Source organism: Anolis carolinensis, chromosome 1, assembly GCF_035594765.1.
Source record: "Anolis carolinensis isolate JA03-04 chromosome 1, rAnoCar3.1.pri, whole genome shotgun sequence".
NCBI lineage: Eukaryota > Metazoa > Chordata > Lepidosauria > Squamata > Dactyloidae > Anolis > Anolis carolinensis.
The window spans coordinates 355,197,385-355,218,861 of record NC_085841.1 but is presented as its reverse complement, the minus strand read 5'-3'; the positions used below and the strand labels follow the sequence as shown (position 1 = coordinate 355,218,861).

Below are 21,477 nucleotides of genomic sequence, written 5' to 3'. Positions count from 1 at the left end.
TGAAACGAAATCCAGCATATCTATCTTGTTTGCTGTGTCATACAATAAAATAAAGTAAAATAATAATAATAATAATAATAATAATAATAGTTGTTGTTGTTGTTGTGAAAATAGTTGTGAAAATACGTCCCCACAATACACATTGTCCAGAACGTTTCGGAAGAAAGTTGGAAGTATAAGAAATAAAATATTAAAATTAATGTGTTGAACAAAGTTGTGTCACACTATTTAGTTGCATTTTAAAGCTTAGGCCAGTGTCATTAGCCTGGCAAAGACTATTTGTGATGCACTACCAGTGTTTCTGTATTTTACAAAAATCTTCTCTCCTTTGCTGAGTTTTGTGGTTGTCTAATTAATAATCAGAATGCAATTGGAAAGGTAAGAGCAGAATTCTTTGCAAATGTAGGTTTCTTTGAACAACTTTATAAGCAGCTTAAAAACCAGTGATATAAGCAGCTTAAGTTAAGAGAATTAAATCTCTTATGTTTGTATGAGCAAAGTGCAGTGACAGAGACAATTTGCTAGTAAAAAAAACCCATTAGTTATTCTCTCCAATGTTCCATCAATGGGTTGGGGATCCCATGCCTCTCAAAGCAGTGGTTGTAATCTGATAAGTTTTTGCTTTAAAGACCTGAATATACTTTAAAGTCAGTCTCATATATTAAGACAAGGGCACGTTTAAGGGACAACATTATGGATTTTGATGTGATCCAGGGATAAGTTGAAGGGCATGGCTCCTTTATTATTTGAGTTGATACTGTGGCTAAGTCTACCCATATCTTTGGGTTGGTTTTTTGACTATATTGTGTAGACTTCAGGTGCATCTATACTACACATGGGCAAACTTGGGCCCTCCAGGTGTTTTGGACTTCAATTCCCACAATTCCTAACAGCCAGTAGGCTGTTAGGAATTGTGGGAGTTGAAGTCCAAAACACCTGGAGGGCCCAAGTTTGCCCACGCTCGATCTACACTGTAAAATGATTGCAGTTTGACACCACTTTCACTGCCACGGCTCTGTACTACAGAAACCTTGGAGTTGTAGTTCAGTGAGGCAACAGCACTCTTCAGCTACAACTCTCTGGATCCCATTGCACTCATCCATGACTCTTGAAATGATCCCAATCTGCATCAATTCTACAGCGTAGATGCACCCTCAATGCATGAATGTATACAATAGTTCTCATATTTATATTTTGGTGCTGCACTAGATCTCATTGGCTCAGAATTATAAATAACCTTCCCTAAATTTCAAATCCAAGGGTGTTTTCACAATAGTCAAAAAAGAATCATGTACTATAATTATGTACCGGTAGTGTGAAAAGCTGCCTGGATACCTTTTCCGGGCTTTAACGCAGCTGGTTAATCACCAAGCTGCAATAATCATGCTAACCAGAAGGTTGAGAGTTCAAAGCCCGGGTCAGGGTGAGCTCCTGACTTTTAGCCCAGCTTCTGCCAACCTCGCAGCTCAAAAACAAATGTGAGTAGATAAATAAGAACTGCTTTAATATTTAGGCTCAGCGTTTCAATCAGAAAAAGAAGTTTACAAAACAAGAAAGCTCTCGGCAGGGAGATGGAGTATCCCCCAATGGCCAGAACCAAGCACAGCCTCCAAAGATGCCGAAAGATGGGAAAGCCTATATACCTCTATCTGTTGAGTGTGTTGTCATTGTTATAATTGGCATTGAAAGTTTGCCACATATGTGTCCTGTGATCTGCCCTGAGTCTTCTTTGAGGTGAGAAGAGCAGAATATAAATGCTATAAATAAATAAATAAATAAATAAATAAATAAATAAATAAATAAATAATACTGGAGTGTTGTGTGGTTTCTGAGCTGTATGGCCATGTTCTAGCAGCATTTTCTCCTGACATTTCGCCTGCATCTGTGGCTGACATCTTCAGAGGATCTGATGGTGGGAAAGCAAATCAACCATCGTATCATCTGAAGATGCCGGCCACAGATGTAGGTAACACGTTAGGAGAAAATGCTGTTAGAACTTGGCCATACAGCCCAGAAACCACACGACACTCCAGTGAGTTTGGCCGTGAAAGCCTTTGACAATACCTGGATACTTTTATTTTCAATATTTTCCCTCTATTTCAATAACACTTTTATTATTTCCAGGCCTGTGGCTGGTGCAAATTTAGCTGGTGATACTATCAAAGTCACCCACTTTAGGAAGCATGACAAAAAGTACCAGATTGGTGTTTTTTAGTAGGAAGGGTCTATGAACCTTTGCTTTAAGAACAAGAAGGAGGTGGCTCAGGACAAATGGGAGTGTCTGTGAAATATTAACTTGGATTTAGAAAAGATGTCCTTTTGCAATTCTCTTCTCTTTGTTAATCTTGCTTTTTTCTGTTGGAACCATCTCAGCAGATGGACTAAACATTGTGAAATAAAAGCTAAGAGGTGAACTATTAACTGCTGACAGGCTTGATTCAAATTATCCTTGGAAATGCAGGATTGACCCCTGGCTCTGAGGACATTGGGAAATGTGATCTGTGAATCTGTAACATTCAGAACCAGTTCCAGGTTTGAGCAACGTGTTCCCTAACAGAACACTTTTTGGGCAAAAATCTGGATTGCTGAGCCTAGTCTTTTAACATTTTCTCACAATAGACAAATGTTAGATTGCACTCTAGAAAATTGAAAAGATGGGTTGATACAGACATGTAGTATTGTGTAATATGCTAGATTGTATTAGGGTTTCCACCAAGATAGAGCTATCTTCGTCTAGATCGGTTTGCAAAGGGATCTTGCAGCACCTTTGAGACTAAACAAAAGAAAAACGTCGTAGCGTGTAAGTTTTCAATAGACTCAATAGACTTCCTCAGCTGCCTAGGAACAGACCTGTATAGCTGTGAATGAGGCATGAATGTGAATTAAGTCATGAACAGCTTAAGTAGGGTTCATTTTAACAGCAAACCTTGCTGCCCTTGTTAATTTCTGGAAACATTAGGTGTCAAATGTGTAAAGATACACTCTGTATTCTTGGATTCTGCATCCTAGATTCAGTCATAGATGGCTTGAATTTTTTAAAAAAAATCCAAAAAGCAAATCTTGATTTTGCCATTTTATTTACAGGACACAACTTTACTATATTATTGCATATAATTGGACTTGAGCATCCACAGATTTTGGTAACCAGGAGGGGTCCTGAAATCAAATCCTATTGGAGACTGCTGCATTATGAATTATTAGTGAAATGAAACCCCAGTGGATACCAAGTGGTCTTTGTATCTAAATCCCTTCCAGAAATCAGCATTCAACTATCATTCTATTTGTTGTCAAAGGTTTTCATGGCCAGAATCACCGGGTTGCTCTGAGTTTTCTGTGCTGTATGGCCATGTTCCAGAAGCATTCTCTCCTGATGTTTTGCCCACATCTATGGCAGGCATCCTCAGAGGTTGTGAGGTTTGTTGGAAACTAGGCAAGTGGGGTTGATATATCTGTGGAAGGTCCAGGGTGGAAGAAAGAACTCTTGTCTGTTGGAGGCAAGTGTGAATGTTGCAATTGATCACCTTGATTAGCATTGAATAGCCTGGCAGCTTCAAAACTTGGTTGCTTCCTGCCTGGGGAAATCCTTTGTTGGTAGGCGATTTGCTGGCCCTGATCATTTCTTGTCTGAAATTTCCCTGTTTGTGCATGTTGTTCTTTATTTACTGTCCTGATTTTAGAGTGTTTTTAAATAGTGGTAGCCAGATTTTGTTCATTGTCATAGTTTCTTCCTTTCTGTTGAAATTGTCCACATGCTTGTGGAGTTCAATGGCTTCTCTGTGTAGACTGACGTGTTGGTTGTCAGAGTGGCCCAGTATTTCTGTGTTCTCAAATAATACGCTGTGTCCAGGTTGGTTCATCAAGTGCTGTGCTATGGCTGACTTCTCTGGTTGTGTTAGTCTGCAGTGCTTTTCATGATCCTTGAAAGCCACTGAAACCCTAAACCAGGCATCCTCAAACTCTGGCCCTCCAGCTGTTTTGGCCTTCAATTCCCAGAAACCCTAGCCAGCTTGTTCAATTGTTAGTAATTCTGGGAGGTGGAGGCAAAAACAGCTGGAGGGCCAGAGTTTGAGGATGCCTGCCCTAACCCTAACTGCAATTAGCCACCTTGATTAGCATTTAATGGCCTTGCAGCTTCAAAGCCTGTTTGCTTCCTGCCTGGGAGAATCCTTTGTTGGGAAGTGTTAGCTGGCCCTGATTGTTTCCTTTCTGGAATTCCCAATTTCCCTGCTTTCAGAGTATTGCTCTTTATTGACTGACCTGGTTTTAGAGATTATATTGCTCTGTATTATTATACCACAGTAATTATTTCATATTACAGTAGAGTCTCACTTATCCACATTCGCTTATCCAATGTTCTGGATTATCCAACGCAGTCAGCCTTTTAGTAGTTAATGTTTTTGTAGTCAATGTTTTCAATACATTGTGATGCTTTGGTGCTAAATTCGTAAAAATACAGTAATTACTACATAGCATCACCGCGCATTGAACTACTTTTTCTGTCAAATTTGTTGTATGTGCTTAATTTGTAAAATCACAACATAATTTGATGTTTAATAGACTTTTCCTTAATCTCTTCTCATTATCCAACATATTCGCTTATCCAACATTCTGCCAGGGTGTTTATGTGTTAACCGCACAACCTCTGAGGATGCTTGCCATAGATTTGGGTGAAACGTCAGGAGAGAATGCTTCTGGAACATGGCCATACAGCCCAGAAAACTTACAGCAACCCTATCATTCTGTTAATTGACTTATGCTAGAATTTCACGATTTTCAACCATTTTAATACTGTAGGCTTTGCCCGCTCACATCTTTACAACTCTTCATCAAGCATTGTCAAAATCAATAGTCCTGAAATGGGTGGCAATGTTTTTTTTTTTTTAAAAAAATGTATGGGCTGGATTTTTTAAAATTTTCTAGATTATTTTAAAAACACTTCTCTGTTATCTGCAGTTGCAGTTGCTGCTCACCAGATGGTGCTGGAAATGTGATCATTGTTGCTAGTTTTGCAAGGGATTGTTTTGCATTTTGAGAATGAATGCAATAAGAACTGGGGATGGTTTATTTGAGTTGTTAAAATTTGGATTTTTCTTTATCATCTTACTAAATGAATTGGGAATGTTCCCACTCAGTGTGATTTACCTCAAAGGGTTGCTGTAAGGGTGCAAGGGAATATATATTGCCTTGAGCTCATTGGAGGAATATAAATCTAGGAAATTGATGTGATAGTGGGGTGAAGTAAGGTGTGTCTACACTAGGCATGGGCAAACTTTGGGTGTCCAGGTGTTTTGGACTTCAACTCCCACAATTCCTGGCCTCAGGCCCTTTCCTTTTCCCCCTCAGCCGCTTAAGCTTAAATTCATAAATACAGTAATTACAACATAACATTACTGTGTATTGAACTACTTTTTCTGTTAAATTTGTTGTATAACATGATGTTTTGGTGCTTAATTTGTAAAATCATAACCTAATTTGATGTTTAATAGGCTTTTCCTTAATCCCTCCTTATTATCCAACATATTCGCTTATCCAAGCTTCTGCTGGCCCGTTTAGCTTGGATAAGTGAGACTCTACTGTATTGGGAAATGACATTTATAACCCAGGAACAAACATTGTGTTACATAGTGTTGTTACTTCTTTAACAGAAAATTTGGTACCATGGAAAATAACATGCAAAGAATAGGAAACCACACCACAACTGGAGCCTCCTTGGTATTTGTCATTTTGTGCTTAATGTCTGTATTTTCTCTTTCTCCTTGTTCTCCGCAAACCCTTTTCTCTTCTAGGCAAGTGAGGCAGAGACTGAAGAACCAGGTTGCGGAGCTGAAGGAGAGAGTCCCAGGTTTTAGGCCAGGCCTTGCAATTCTGCAGGTAACTTATAAATACTTTGTGCAGATCTCAAACAAGTTACTTTTTTGGATAACAGTTTCCAGATCATTCCAGCCAACATGTAGTATTATCTAGTGCAGCTCAGGAATACAGGTTCTCATATGGTTGAATCTCTGCAGCAATTAACGCCCCATCTCCACTGATCATTTAATGCAATTTCAAACCGGTGTTGAAGAAAACAGTTCCGCTGTGCTGATAATTACATAGGAAATTCTGGAAGCAGTGTGAGGCCCAGATGGTGTGTATACAAACCACAGAGCACTGATGCGCATTACGGGCGTTCTTTCATGCGTTTTCCTGACCATTCGTTGTCTAGCCTCCGCAATTTGAAGTTAACTTTCGACTGCATTACATGGTCATGCAATTGAACATTAAATTTCAGTGCTCCTTGGACACTAAAAGGATTCATTTGTATTTAGATACCTGGCAGATGAAAGGCAATAGCAAACTCCTTCGAAGTCCAAAACACCCAGAAGGCCAATAATAAATAATAATACAGTAGAGTCTCACTTATCCAAGCCTCACTTATCCAAGTTTCTGGATTATCCAAGCTATTTTTGTAGTCAATGTTTTCAATATATCGTGATATTTTGGTGCTAAATTCGTAAATAACAGTAATTACAACATAACATTACTGCGTATTGAACTGCTTTTTCTGTCAAATTTGTTGTATACCATGATGTTTTGGTGCTTAATTTGTAAAATCATAACCTATTTTGATGTTTAATAGGCTTTCCCTTAATCCCTCCTTATTATCCAAGATATTCGCTTATCCAAGCTTCTGCTGGCCCGTTTAGCTTGGATAAGTGAGACTCTCCTGTATAATAAAACTTTATATACCGCCCTATCTCCCGGATGGGACTCAGGGTCATAAAAGCAAACACAAACATTACATAACAACATAATACACATTATTAAACAAAGTAAAACAATACAATTATAACAATAAATCACACTTACATGACCAGATCAAGGGGACGGGAACCATAAAACCAATATATTAAAATGTATCATTTTAGGCTAGGGAAATCTTGTGCAATATATTCAAAGTTTGCCCATGCCTGGGTTAATCCCTTCAGTTATGGATAGGACTCACATATCTATCCAGGTGTATCTGGATTTCAACTCCCATTATCTTCTGTCCTGCCCCTTTAGTACTTTAGAGTGAATAATGAATGGGATGTGTATCATATTTGGTCCAGATCCAGCATGCAAAGCATACACATAGCTCTCCAGATGTGGGTGGACTACAAGTGCCATCATCCTTTGCAGATGCACTCCTGCAACCTGACAACAAAGATCTGTTTGTCCGGCCCTCTTCCTTCATCATCTCGCTGCTGATGCTGCTAAAAATCCTCCACCTGGAAGGAGAAAAAATGGGCAGAAACACTTGATGAATGTAGAAGGCTGACTGTGGTTTCTAGCCTGATCACCTGCAACTCCATACTAATGTTCACCTGTCATAGGTGATATATTATGATTTATAAACTCGGCATAAGGTGCATCTCCTTAATGATTAGCTTTAACTGTACTAACAACTCAAGATGTGGGCCGGGCTGTGGCGCAGCTGGCTAGTAACCAGCTGCAGTAAATCACTACTGACCGAGAGGTCATGAGTTCGAAGCCCAGGTCGGGTTAAGCTCCCGACCATTAAATAGCCCTGCTTGCTGTTGGCCTATGCAGCCCCGAAAGACAGTTGCATCTGTCAATTAGGGAAATTTAGGTACGCTTTATGCGGGAGGCTAATTTAACTAATTTACAACATCATAAAACTGCCAGCAAAACACGAGGAAAGGAATAAGGAAGTACAGCCACTAGTGGACAGTGAAGCAACAGCTCCCCCTGTGGCCAGAATCGTGAAGCTGGAAAAAAATGTTAAATGCCTCTGTGTATGTCTATATATGTTGTTTGTCTGTTGGCATTGAATGTTTGCCATATATGTGTTCTTGTAATCCGCCCTGAGTCCCCTTCGGGGTGAGAAGGGCGGAATATAAATAATGTAAATCAATAATGAATAAGATCATCTTAGTTTGTCACTACAGCTAAAGCTAATCTGTACTCTTGCGCATGACTCAAAATATTAAATTGAAAGGTCAGTCAACAGAAATGGGTAATACTTGCTTCCAGATCATAATTGCTATCCAGAGTCCTGCTCATGCACAGAGTTTTCATTCGCTCCTCCAGAAGTAACAACCAACATGGGATTTGCATTACAGCAGCATTTGTTACCATGGAGGAGAATGAGAAAATTGCTTTGCATCAAGAGATCATGACCTCTAAGCTGTTTTCTTTTTGAGTCCGTATACTGAGCCAGCATTGCAGACAAAATCAAAATGAGAAAAGCAACAGAGTTCGGCACATAGCTACGATTCATTGCCAATTTGTGCCCTGAACGCTCAGCTGCCGTTTCTTCTCTGCAAAGCCTCCTTAGGAAGGCAGATTTTTTTTTCAGGGGAGAACCAATGGCTTGGGAAGTACTTTGGAATGAAAATACATTGTTTTCTCATTTTGAGAATAATAATAATAATAATAATAATAAAAACTTTATTTATACCCTGCCACCATCTCCCCAACGGGGACTCGGGGCGGCTTACATGGGGCCATGCCCAGACACCATACAATATAACAAAATAAAACAACATATCATAACACAATATAACAGTGCAAAAATAATCATATACATTACAGCACAAGAATCATAAAGTCTTCTGTGTATGCGGTTTATACATATTAATGTGTGCAGTAGAATCTAGACTGATAAAAGGAAGCTGGGTTGGAACTAAGGGTGCGTCTACACTGCAGAATTAATGCAGTTTGACACCACTTTAACTGCTGTAGCTCAATGTGATGGAATCCTGGAGTTTGTGGTTTGATGAAAGCTCACAACACTTTACGATAGAAGAGTAAATTGTAAAACTACAACTATTGTTATCCCATAGCATTAGAGCAATGGCTGTTAAAGCGGTACCAAACTGCATTAATTCTATACTACAGATATGCCCTAAAAGGCTGAAGCCCTTTTCTCTTTTCAAAAAATAGAACTAAATGTTGTGCTGCCACATCTTTAATATTCTTGATCTGGTCTGAGTCTAGACAAGAGGCTATGTGAGAGCTCCATGTCAACCAAACCAAACCTCTTTAATTGTGTAGTACAGTAGAAATTGTGTAGTACAGGGAAAAAAATAAGTGAAATGAATAACATTTTATCTGTGGGACTTCTCTTGACTCTCAACTCGCATTTTCTTATAGGTTGGTGATCGGGATGATTCAAATCTCTATATTAGCATGAAGCTAAAGGCTGCTGCTGAGGTAAGACTTCATCCTGGACTGGGATGGACAAAGTGTGGCCTGTGGCCAACAGAACTATTTTTGTGACTGTCAGGAGTACCAAAATAAATCTCCTCTGAAATGTCCCAAAATGACCTCTAGTGCAATGGTTCTGGGAGTTGTAGGCCAAAACACCTGGGGACACACAGGTTGAGAAGCACTGATCTAGTGGTATGGAGAACATTCCCATCATGTTGTTTTTTCTGCCTCCAAGTGACCTCCAAATGTCCTCTAGGACTCTGAATAACTTTTGGGTCAGACTGATAGGCATATGTTACATCCCGAATAGACTACTGCAATGCACTCTATATGGGGTTGCCTTTGTTCGGAAGCTTCAAATGGTCCAATGGGCAGCAGCCAGACTGCTCACCGGAGTGGCATACATGGAGCATACAACCCCCCTGTTACGTCAGCTCAGCTGGCAGTCAGTGTACTACCAAGTACAATTCAAAATACTGGCCTTAGCTTATAAAGCCCTAAATGGTTCTGGCCCAGCTTACCTGTCTGAATGTATCTCACCCATAAACCGTCTCGGGGTTTAAGCTCCTTTGGGGAGGCCCTGCTCTCGGTCCTGCCTCCTTCGCAGGTGCAACTGTCGGAGATGAGAGACAGGGCCTTCTCAGTGGTGGCCCCTCAGCTGTGGAATTCCCTCCCCAGGGATATAAGATCAGCCTCCTCCTTCCTGACCTTTTGTAAAGGTAAAGGTTTTCCCTGACGTTAAGTCCAGTCATGTCTGACTCTGGGGGCTGGTGCTCATCTTCATTTCTAAGCCGAAGAGCCGGTGTTGTCTGTAGACACCTTCAAGGTCATGTGGCCAGCATGACTGCATGGAGCGCCGTTACCTTCCCGCCGGAGCGGTACCTATTGATCTACTCACATTGACATGTACCTTTTGTAAGAGAGTAAAAACGTGGCTTTGTGGCCAAGCCTTTGGGGAATTTGTGCAAACGAAAGATATGGAATGATGTGCAGTGACTATTGGAACGGCCCGGATTAAGTTTGTGGATTACGTGATAAATTGTGAAGGTATTCTTTTAAATGTTTTTAATTGTTTTAATGTATTTTATAATGCTTTTTTAAATGTTTATTTTAATTTTACATTGTCTTAAGGCATTGAATAGTTGCCTATGTCTAAAGCCACCTCGAGTCCCCTCCGGGGTTGAGAAAGGCAGCTTTACACATAGGCAACTATTCAATGCCTTAAGACAATGTACAAGTAAAGTGGCCACTGGCTACACTTTTATTTTGTGATGTATTTTATAATTCTAATGTATTAATTTTCTGTGATTGGTATTTATTTTATATTGTTGTACTTACATAATTGTATATTGTTGGGCCTGGTCCCCATGTGAGCCGCCTCGATTCCTCTTGGAGAGATGGGGCGGGATGCAAGAATACAGGTATTATTATTATTTGAAACACAACAACATGAGTCCACAGCAGACAATCTGCTGGCAGTTGTATTAGATCACATGTCAGACACTTCCCAAGTGTCTAGGACTGTGTGATGTATCAGCGAATAATGCGGGCAGATCCCAGTAAGGTGGCCTTCTGCAGCTGACAGGTGGTAATTTTGGTCTTTAGGCACTGCACCCAGTGTGCCAATCACCATTGGGACCACCTTGACTGGCTTGTACCAGAGTCTTTGCAATTCGATCTTTATATCCTCATATCGTGTCAGCTTTTCCAGTTATTTCTATTATTATTATGACACAGCAAACACGATAGATATGCTGGATTTCGTATCACAAAATCACAAGTTGAACACTTCCCAAGTGTCTAGGACTGTGTGATGTATTTTCGGATGATGCGTGCAGATCCCAGTAGGGTGGCCTTTTGCAGTTGACAGATCGTAATTTTGTCAATGTCTATTGTTTCCAAATGCCGGCTGAGATCTTTTGGCACGGCACCCAGTGTGCCCATCACCACCGGGACCACTTGCACTGGTTTCTGCCAGAGTCTTTGAAGTTCAATCTTGAGGTCCTGATAGCGGCTGAGTTTTTCCTGTTGTTTTTTGTCAATGCGACTGTCACCTGGTATGGCGACATCAATGATCCAAACCTTTTTCTTTTCCACAACTGTGATGTCTGGTGTGTTGTGTTCCAGAACTTTGTCAGTCTGGATTCGGAAGTTCCACAGTATCTTTGCATGCTCATTCTCCAATACTTTTGCAAGTTTGTGATCCCACCAGTTCTTTACTGCTGGCAGGTGGTACTTGAGGCATAAGTTCCAATGAATCATTTGGGCCACACAGTTGTGCCTCTGTTTGTAATCTGTCTGTGCGATTTTCTTACAGCAGCTGAGGATATGATCAATGGTTTCGTCAGCTTCCTTGCACAGTCTGCATTTTGGGTCATCAGCTGATTTTTCGATCTTGGCCTTAATTGCATTTGTTCTGATGGCTTGCTCCTGGGCTGCAAGGATCAGGCCTTCTGTCTCCCTTCTTCAGGGTCCCATTTGTGAGCCATAGCCAGGTCTTCTCCTTATCAGCTTTTCCTTCAATTTTGTCAAGGAACTTTTCATGCAGTGTTTTGTTGTGCCAGCTGTCAGCTCTAGTTTGTAGTGTGGCTTTCTTGTACTGGTTTTTTGTCTGCTGTGCTTTGAGGAGTTTCTGATTTTTGACTTCAATCAAAGCAGGTTCTTCACTTTGCTTTACATATTCTGCCAGGGCATGTTTTTCTTCTTTGACTGCTTGTTTTACTTGTAAGAGTCCTCTGCCCCCTGATCTTCTAGGCAGATAGAGCCGGTCAACATCACTGCGAGGGTGCAGTGAATGATGAATGGTCATGAGTTTTCTTGTTTTTCTGTCCAAATTGTCCAGTTCCACCTGTGTCCAATTTATAATGCCAGCAGTATATCTTATGACAGGTATGGCCCAGGTGTTTATGGCCTTGATGGCGTTGCCTCCATTGAGCTTGCTTTTGAGAATTTTTCTGACCCTTTGTGTGTATTCTTTGCTGACCACAGTTTTCACATGTTCATGCTTGATGTTGTCCAGCTGTAATATGCCCAGATATTTATAGGCCTCTGGGCAAACAGCCGGTAGGCTGTTAGGAATTGTGGGAGTTGAAGTCCAAAACACCTGGAGGGCTGAAGTTTACCCACGCCTATTCTATCCTGTGAAATTTTGGTGTTTTAGGGGAAATTCTTAAATAGTGTCTCACTGGGACTGTAAATTCCAAAATTTTATAGGCTGGACTCACTGCAGTTAAAGTGGAATCATAACAATATAATCATGCCGTGTGAAAGTGCCGCTAGGGAAGAACAGAAGATGGGGATATATGTTCCTGGCTTTTGCACAATGCATTGCAATGGCAGTCCCTTGTCCTGGACCACACGAAGAGAAGATGAAGTGTTATTGTCTTTTCTGCCCCTTGGTTTGTAGCCAAACATCATTCATCTCTGTTTCTGAATCCTTCTCTAAACATTGCCAAAAACCGTCTTGGAGTGCAGGGCAGAAAGAGGTCAGCTCAGTTTTGTGTTATGAAGATCCTCAAGGACATTTCAGTCTGATAAGAATCGTCTTGTCACATTTCATCTAATTATGTCTCAGCCAGTTTTTGTTTTAATCCTTCTTATTGTTCCAGATTGGGATCAATGCCAATCACGTCAAACTGCCGAGCACAGCTACAGAAGCTGAGGTAATTGCTTTCTCTTTGTGTGGGATTGAAATCTTATATATTCTATATCCTCATTGTTATCCAGATCTTTGAATGCGGTTGTTTATATAACCCAAGTGGCAACAACTATGTACCAAAGGGATGGGTAACAGAGAAGTCTGCAAAGATAGATAGATAGATAGGGAATTAAGGAAGATTAATGGAAGATATCCTTCCCAAAAACCTGTTAAAGTTGGACTGTTTAGCAAACCCATAAAAGCCAACTGAGAAGGGAAGAAGCAAAAGGCCAAAACGTAGGACAATAATGGAATTGAGTTATTGGAAAAAGAAAATGAACGAGAGAAATGGATATTAAAATCATTTTATTATCTGGATAGATGTTTTTATACGTGGAAGAGAAAACTATTCATAAAAACTAACAGAGAAAAACTGGAATGTGTCCAGGGGAGGGCGACTAAAATGATCAAGGGCCTGGAGAACAAGCTCTATGAGGAGCGGCTTAAAGAACTGGGCATGTTTAGCCTGCAGAAGAGAAGGCTGAGAGGAGACATGATAATGGCCATGTATCAATATGTGAGGGGAAGTCATAGGGAGGAGGGAACAAGCTTATTTTCTGCTGCCCTGGAGACTAGGATGCGGAACAACAGCTTCAAACTACAGGAAAGGAGATTCCACCTGAACATTAGGAAGAACTTCCTCACTGTGAGAGCGAGCTGTTCAGCAGTGGAACTCTCTGCCTCGGAGTGTGGTGGAGGCTTCTTCTTTGGAGGTTTTTAAGCAGAGGCTGATGGCCATCTGTCAGGGTGCTTTGAATGCAATTTTCCTGCTTCTTGGCAGAATGGGGTTGGACTGGATGGCCCACAAGGTCTCTTCCAACTCTTCCATGAAAAGCAATTACAGTAGACTCTCAATTAACCGGTGCCCATTGGGACTGGAAGGCACAGGATAAATGTAGTCTCTGGTTGCTTGAGAGTTACTATTAATACTATACTCCGTACCATACTATATCATAAACTCTGTTTTAATTTGATATTAATATTGAAATACGGTAAATAAAAACAAACTTGACTTAGGGTTGTTGTATGTTCCAGAAGTATTCTCTCCTGACGTTTCACCCACATCTACGTCAGGAGAGAATACTTCTGGAATATGGCCATACAGCCCGGAAAACATATAACAACCCTGTGATCCCGGCCATGAAAGCCTTCGACAACAAAACTTGACTTAATGTAACAGTTTCACTGTGTTTTGTGAATGTAATTTGCATTATTTCTTAATTGCTTGAGTTACGGTTAACTAAAACTGCACTGTAATGTAATGTTGCTGAGCTCTGATACCAGAGTCCTCGTTCTTTAGAAAAAAACCCAAATGAGAATGAGTAGACATAGGCCCCTTCTACACTGCCATGTAAAATTATCTGCTTTGAACTGGATTATCTCGAAGTGTAGACTCAGGTAACCCAGTTGAGAGAAGATGTGTGGATTATCTGTTTGATAATCTGGATTATATGGTAGTATAGAAGGGGCTTTAGTGGGCCCAGAAGGTTGATCCACATTTGTGGGAGGGAAGGAGAATAATAGTTATTGTTCATGTTGTTTGTTTGTTTGTTTGTTTGTTTGTTTATAGTATTTATATTCTGCCCTTCTCACCCCGAAAGGTACTCAGGGCAGATCACATTGCACACATATAAGGAAAACATTCAGTGCCATAACATAGAACAGAGACAGATGCAGGCACGGGCTGGCCTCGAACTCATGACCTCTTGGTCAGAGTGATTTGTTGCAGCTGGCTGCTAACCAGCCTGCGCCACAGCCCGGCCTTGTTGTTTCTATTCCACTTTTTCTCCCAGTTTGCGATTCAAAGCACCTTACGACAAAATTTAAAAAAACCCACATTGTTAAAAATCCACAAGTCCCTTACGTTAAAATAATAATCAAAACATTAACACCACATTAAAACATACATCATTAAACACACACACACCAGAAACACACAAGGATAACAATTAGCAAGATCCAGCACATTGTTTGGGTAAAATGGGTCTTATAGTTTTGCTCATCAAATGCCAGCCAAAATGCAATAGTTATTAATGAGCAATAGGGAAGGAGAGGAAACAGAGTAGCGAGACTCTGAAAAGAATTATCCTAGGCGATGCAATGTTTTATCAGACATTTCCACTTCAAGAGACAGATTTTCTAAGAGAAGTGATAATATGAGTGATGACCTAGCTGTTCTCAAGTTCTGTGTGTTTTTCCCCTCTCATGGCTTCTTTTAAACAGGTGCTGAGATGCATCCATGGCCTGAATGAAGATCCTGCGGTGCATGGGTTTATCGTACAATTGCCTCTGGATTCCAACAAGCCCATCAACACTGAGAAAATCACCAATGCTGTATCACCTGAGAAGGATGTGGATGGGTAAGTCTGCTGTTACAAGTCAGACGCCAGCTAATATAAACAATTCAGTTTATTTGCAAAAACAACACAAAGGAGCCTGAGAAACAACCAAAAAAGGGCTCAAAACACTTTCTCTTCAGTGTAAGGTAACAATGTCCAAAAAGAACTCAAAATACCCAAACTTGGGATATAATCTGGATTATCCTGGGAAATAATCTGGATTTAAAAACACACTAAGCCGAAATGGCTGGAAACTTTCTCCACCTACTCAGTGGAGCTAAACAAACACAGGAAAGCTACCAGCAACCACCCACAGTGACCAGTGGCCACGCTATGCCCCAAAACATTGTTAAAGCAAAACCACGTAAAGGAGAAGTCACAGCTGCTACATCCGGTCCGCGTCGTCAGGGAGAAGTCACAGACATCGAGTTTCAGTCCAAGTTGTCAGGGAGAAGTCACAGACATGAGTTCCAGTCCAGGTCGTCAGGGAGAAGTCACAGACATCGAGTTCCAGTCCAAGGTGAACACAAAGAGTCAAAACGACGGAGGGAAGCCGGCAGCTAATGCATAAAACCAACACAGAACAATCCAGCGCAAATCCACACAATGCCAGCCCCCGTTGCCACTGAAAACCCAGGTTAACACTTACGTCCCAAAGCAGTCTTGCAAACACGTCTTCTGAAACAAAGATCCCGAAAAGCGCCCAACAAAATACCTTGCCGATTGCAAGGTTACATTAGCAACAAACTTATTTTTATCTACAAGTCCTCCTCTGAACTTGAGCCAGCCAATCCATCTTCTCACTTCCAGAGTCTGACATCCCATCCTCTTGACTCCCAGCCCCACAATCCCCTTCAAAACCCTCAAAGTTTTGAAGTGGGTTCCATAAGTGGGTTCCATAAGTATTTCCCGGATTCCCTTCCTTTGTTGCTCCTCATCAGAGTCTTGCTCACGAGTCGTTTTCCTGCCTCTTCTAATACAACTAGTAGTATCTCTACTCGAAGACTCCATCACAACATCTGCTATTAATTGTCATGGCAATTTTAGGCTGTGACATAACATCCTGTGCATCCTGTGTCTAGCTAAATTCTATATATACTATGCATTTCATCATAAAGTTGGAAGGAACTCCAAAGGCTATCTAGTCTAACATGCAGGCAGAAGTACACAGTTAAAGCATTCTTGTAAGATAGTCAATGCAGCCTTTGTTTTAACGACCTCCAAAGGAGGAGTGTCCGCAGCCCTCTGCGGCAGTCTATTCTTCTACTTTCACTAAATACATTTCTCCTAAAGTGTAGGTGTCATCTCTTTTGCATTTATTGGTTTCAGAGAAATTGAAATGTGCAATTTTTGTTTTTCAGCTTAAGCAGCATCAATGCAGGCAAACTCTCGCGTGGCGACCTTGGCGACTGCTTCATCCCATGTACCCCCAAAGGATGCATGGAGCTCATCAGGCAAACAGGTGAGCAAAGAAACAATATCTGGGGCTTTGCACCAGTGTTGCCTAACACCTTCCTGTGAAATAAAACTGAGAATAATTAAATTTGCTGTGTTGGAAGTGATTAGGAAAGAGCCATTGTTCAGAGACAGAATACATACCGTATATACTTGAGTATAAGCCGACCCGAATATAAGCCGAGGCACCTAATTTTACCACAAATAAACTGGGAAAACATTGACTCCAGTATAAGCCGAGATACCAATAAAATAATAATAATAATAATAATAATAATAATAATAATAATAATGATCAGCTGATGACCCAAAATGCAGACTGTGCAAGGAAACCGACGAAACCATTGATCATATCCTAAGCTGCTGTAAGAAAATTGCACAGACAGACTACAGAGGCACAACTATGTGGCCCAAATGATTCATTGGAACTTATGCCTCAAGTACCACCTCCCAGCAGCAAAGAACTGGTGGGATCACAAACCTGCAAAAGTATTGGAAAATGAGCACGCAAAGATACTGTGGGACTTCCGAATCCAGACTGACAAAGTTCTGGAACACAACACACCAGACATCACAGATGTGGAAAAGAAAAAGGTTTGGATCATTGATGTCGCCATCCCAGGTGACAGTCACATTGATGAAAAACAACAGGAAAAACTCAGCCGCTATCAGGACCTCAAGATTGAACTTCAAAGACTCTGGCAGAAACCAGTGTAGGTGGTCCCGGTGGTGATGGGCACATTGGGTGCCGTGCCAAAAGATCTCAGCCGGCATTTGGAAACAATAGACATTGACAAAATTACGATCTGCCAACTGCCAAAGGCCACCCTGCTGGGATCTGCACGCATCATCCGAAAATACATCACACAGTCCTAGACACTTGGGAAGTGTTCGACTTGTGATTTTGTGATATGAAATCCAGCATATCTATCTTATTTGCTGTGTCATAATAAAATAATAATAATAATAATTTTATTTTTATACCCCGCCCCATCTCCCCAAAGGGACTCAGGGCGGCTTACATGGGGACAAGCCCAGACATGAACAATATAAAAACAAAGCAATAAAACAAGTCAATCATCAACAATAAAAACAAGTCATAAAAGATCACATACAAAAACTGTAATGATAAAATCTTGGGTTGGCTCCAAAAGAAACTGGGCCGAAAGTGCAAGTTATGTCGGTATTAATTATATTAATTGAGGCATCAGTAGTTTAAATGTTTTTGAATTTTTACATCAAACTATAATTTAAGGTATGACTGTTCAACTCTGATTAAATCCTTATTTTCATCTTCTTCAATGTAAATGTGCTTATGTATCCTTTTAATAATAGAGTGAAGTAATAAATGTAATAATTATAATAATAAATGCAGTAAAATAATAAATGTAATAATAAATAGAGTAAAATAATAAATGTATTAATAATAATAAAAATAGAGTAAAATAAATGTAAAAGTAACAACAATAATAGAGTAAAATAATAAATGTAATAATAATACTTAATAGAGTAAAATAATAAATGTAACAATACCAATAATGATAGAAAAAAATTAAATATACCATATATATAGTATAAGCCGACCTGAATATAAGCCCACTAGGACCCTCACCCGAGTATAAGCTGAGGAGGGTTTTTTCAGTCCTAAAAAAGGGCTGAAAAACTAGGCTTATACTTGAGTATATACAGTACGTTTCATGCCAAAAATCCCAGGTAGAAATACTGGAATGTTCATCTAAGGATGTACTCCTACCTGGGAATCTGTGAAGATGTTGTCAGTCAATACAAGCAGGGGATTCTCGTATCTTTCCTAAAAGTACTAAGGTTTTGTATTCCAAATATAGAATCTTGACCTTATCTGGTCCAGTATTGATTACACTTACTGGTAGATGTACTTTGTAGTTCTTCTTGTTGTGTTCCTTCTAGTCGTTCTGACTTGCCTAAGATGAACTTATCATGAGGTTCTCTTGGCAAGATATGTCCAGAAAGAAGTTGTGTGTGCTTTTATCTGAGGCTGAGAGTATGTGACTTGTCCAAGGTCATTCTGGCTGTTTCCATAGCTGAACAAGGATTCAAACCATGGACATCAGAGTGATACTGCAGTGCTTAAACCCCTACATCATATTGGCTCTCTAGCAAAACTACTGCAGAGTCAAAAAGAGATCTTTCCTTTCTCTTGCCTTGGATGTTCAGGATGAATGAGTTTAGCATGGTGAGTTTAGGAATAGGAAGCCATGAAACCGATGGAACTCTGATGAGGTTATAAAGTATACCAGTTTTACATTGTGCTGTAATGTAACAGTGTGTTTTGTGTGTTAGACTTACACTGCCATATAAAATAATAAACTTTATTTATATTCCGCCACCATCTCCCCGAAGGGACTCCAGATTATCTGATTTGAACTGGATATATGGCAGTGTAGACTCAGATAATCCAGTTCAAGCAGACTATGTGGATTATTTGCTTTGATAATCTGGATTATTTATTTATTTATTTACAGTATTTTTATTCCGCCCTTCTCACCCCGAAGGGGGCTCAGGGTGGATCACATTATGTACATATAGGGCAAACATTCAATGCCCATATACACGTAGAACCGAGACAGAGACAGGCAGACGCAGAGGCAATTTAACCTTCTTCTGAGGGGATGTTTGATTCTGGCCACAGGGGAGAGCAGCTGCTTCATCATCCACTCTGATGGCACTTCCTCATTCCAATGTTGTAAATTAGTTAAACTTGCCTTCCCACTTTTATAAGTGGTATCTTATTTCCTACTTGATAGATGCAACTATCTTTCGGGTTGCTAGGTCAGCAACGAGCAGGGGCTATATTTTATTTTTAATTGACGGGTGCTCACCCCACCACGGGCTGGCCTTGAACTCATGACCTCATGGTCAGAGTGATTTATTGCAGCAGCTGTTTACCAGCCTGCGCCACAGCCCGGCCACAGTGTAGAAGGGGTCTTAGACCTTGGAGACCATGATTTGATTCTCTCTTCAGTCATGGAAACCTATTGGGTGACCTTGGATGGATCACATATTCTCAGCTCCAGAAAACCTCATGATTAGTTTTGCCTTTGGGTTGCCATAAATCAGAAGATGACTTGAAGACACACAGCAACAATAACATGCCTCCAGAATTTGTCTAGGCTTTCTAAAGCTTGGATTCCAAATCTGACCTCTGTGTTTCAGGTGTTCAAGTGGCAGGCAAAAAAGCCGTGGTCATTGGGCGCAGCAAGATAGTAGGGGCTCCAATGCATGACCTGCTGCTCTGGAACCATGCGACAGTGACCACCTGCCACTCCAAGACTGCATCACTGGAAGAGGAGGTAAGACTGGAAGAATGCTTATTGTTTGTCACTGCAATGCCACTGACAGTTAGTGTGGTACAATGCTCTTTGGGTTTCAGGAGGGGAAAGTGCCGCCCCTTTAAGAACTGTGTGCATTGCTCAGTTCTGAGCTCAATTCAAGCCACTACTCACTTTGACATTAAAGAATTATGCTTAGAAAGTTCAACTGGAGAGCTCTAGCGCCTCACAAAATTACAACTATAGAATGCAACTATGCAAATAAAATGGTGTCAACAAAGTGTAATTGTGTAGTGTGAACGAGACCTTTGCTGTTACAGTTCTTGGCAATTCAGCATTGTAACACTGACTGTGTTTCTCTGAGAAAGGCAGGTGCCATTTCTTTGAAACCGTATTCACCTCTCTGTGTTGACTGACAAGGAGGCAGAATACACTTGGCACTCATGCACTTAAAACATTTCGATTTAAGCCAAGTGGGAAGGATGCAATGGGAGGATAGGCCCAGATCTGGCCCTGTTGAGCTGCAGACTCCCAAAATCCTTCACCAGTATAGCCAGTGGTAAGGAATGCTGGGAACTGCAGTCCCAACAACACCTGTCCACCTAGAGTTGGGCAAGTGGTACAGTCCTGGGCTATATTGTATACTTTTGTCAGATAACTGTTGTTGGTCTGTTGTACGAATGTGGTATCATAGCCCTTCAGATTATGCACAACGTGAGCAAATGTCAAAAACTCCTTGCTATGGAAAAGTAGTTTGTGAAGAACATATCTAATGTAATCTACTCCCTTGTATATTTCCCTTTTTGATTTAGTATCCATGGGCTTGTTACCAAATCATGGTAGACTTGTAGATACAAGGAGTGGTGCATTTTATCTAACGAACATGTACATTTGAATGAGAACCCATAGCATATGCTGAAAAGTAAAATGTCAACAAATCCCAGAGTATTTGGAGATTGGCTTTAGGATGCTTCTTTGTTGATGTTGATTCCTGTTCACTGCTCAACTCAACTGTTGTGGAAAGAAACATTGATTACCTATAATAGTTGTGTCTTAAATTGTCCACATTTTTATTGATCTTAGTGAAACATGTTTCCTTTGTTCATTCATTAAACAATTCCTTCAAGCAAGAGGAAGGATTTAACAGGGAAAGATAACAAAACCTGGCTTGACATCTTGTTTTGATGCAACATGTATTTTTCAGGTCAGTAAAGCCGATATTCTGGTGGTTGCTGCTGGCAAAGCTGAGATGGTGAAAGGAGAATGGATCAAACCTGGCGCCATAGTGATTGACTGTGGGATCAACCACATACCAGGTAATATAAAAAATGTGTTTTTAAAAAATCCTAGAATAGAAGGTGAATAGGGGAGAGAGAATGTGAATTGTTTCTTGTATTCATATTTTCCTTGAATGTCCTCAGGTAGGTCTAATCTGTTCTGAAGATGTGTGTGGAAAAAACAAAGTAAGGGAAAACCAACTAAA

The 21,477-nt window shown here is 40.5% G+C and overlaps 1 protein-coding gene across 1 annotated transcript in view; it reads left to right on the top strand.

Annotated features, from left to right (window-relative positions):
* The window catches only part of mthfd1 (methylenetetrahydrofolate dehydrogenase, cyclohydrolase and formyltetrahydrofolate synthetase 1), a 114,574-nt gene that overhangs the window by 13,521 nt on the left and 79,576 nt on the right, over positions 1-21,477 (top strand). Inside the window, exons 2-8 of the mRNA XM_062968573.1 lie at positions 5,787-5,871; positions 9,139-9,198; positions 12,804-12,857; positions 15,116-15,252; positions 16,593-16,693; positions 19,879-20,015; positions 21,199-21,310. Coding sequence (XP_062824643.1) covers positions 5,787-5,871; positions 9,139-9,198; positions 12,804-12,857; positions 15,116-15,252; positions 16,593-16,693; positions 19,879-20,015; positions 21,199-21,310 — 686 coding nt within the window. The remainder of the gene's footprint in view (positions 1-5,786; positions 5,872-9,138; positions 9,199-12,803; positions 12,858-15,115; positions 15,253-16,592; positions 16,694-19,878; positions 20,016-21,198; positions 21,311-21,477) is intronic.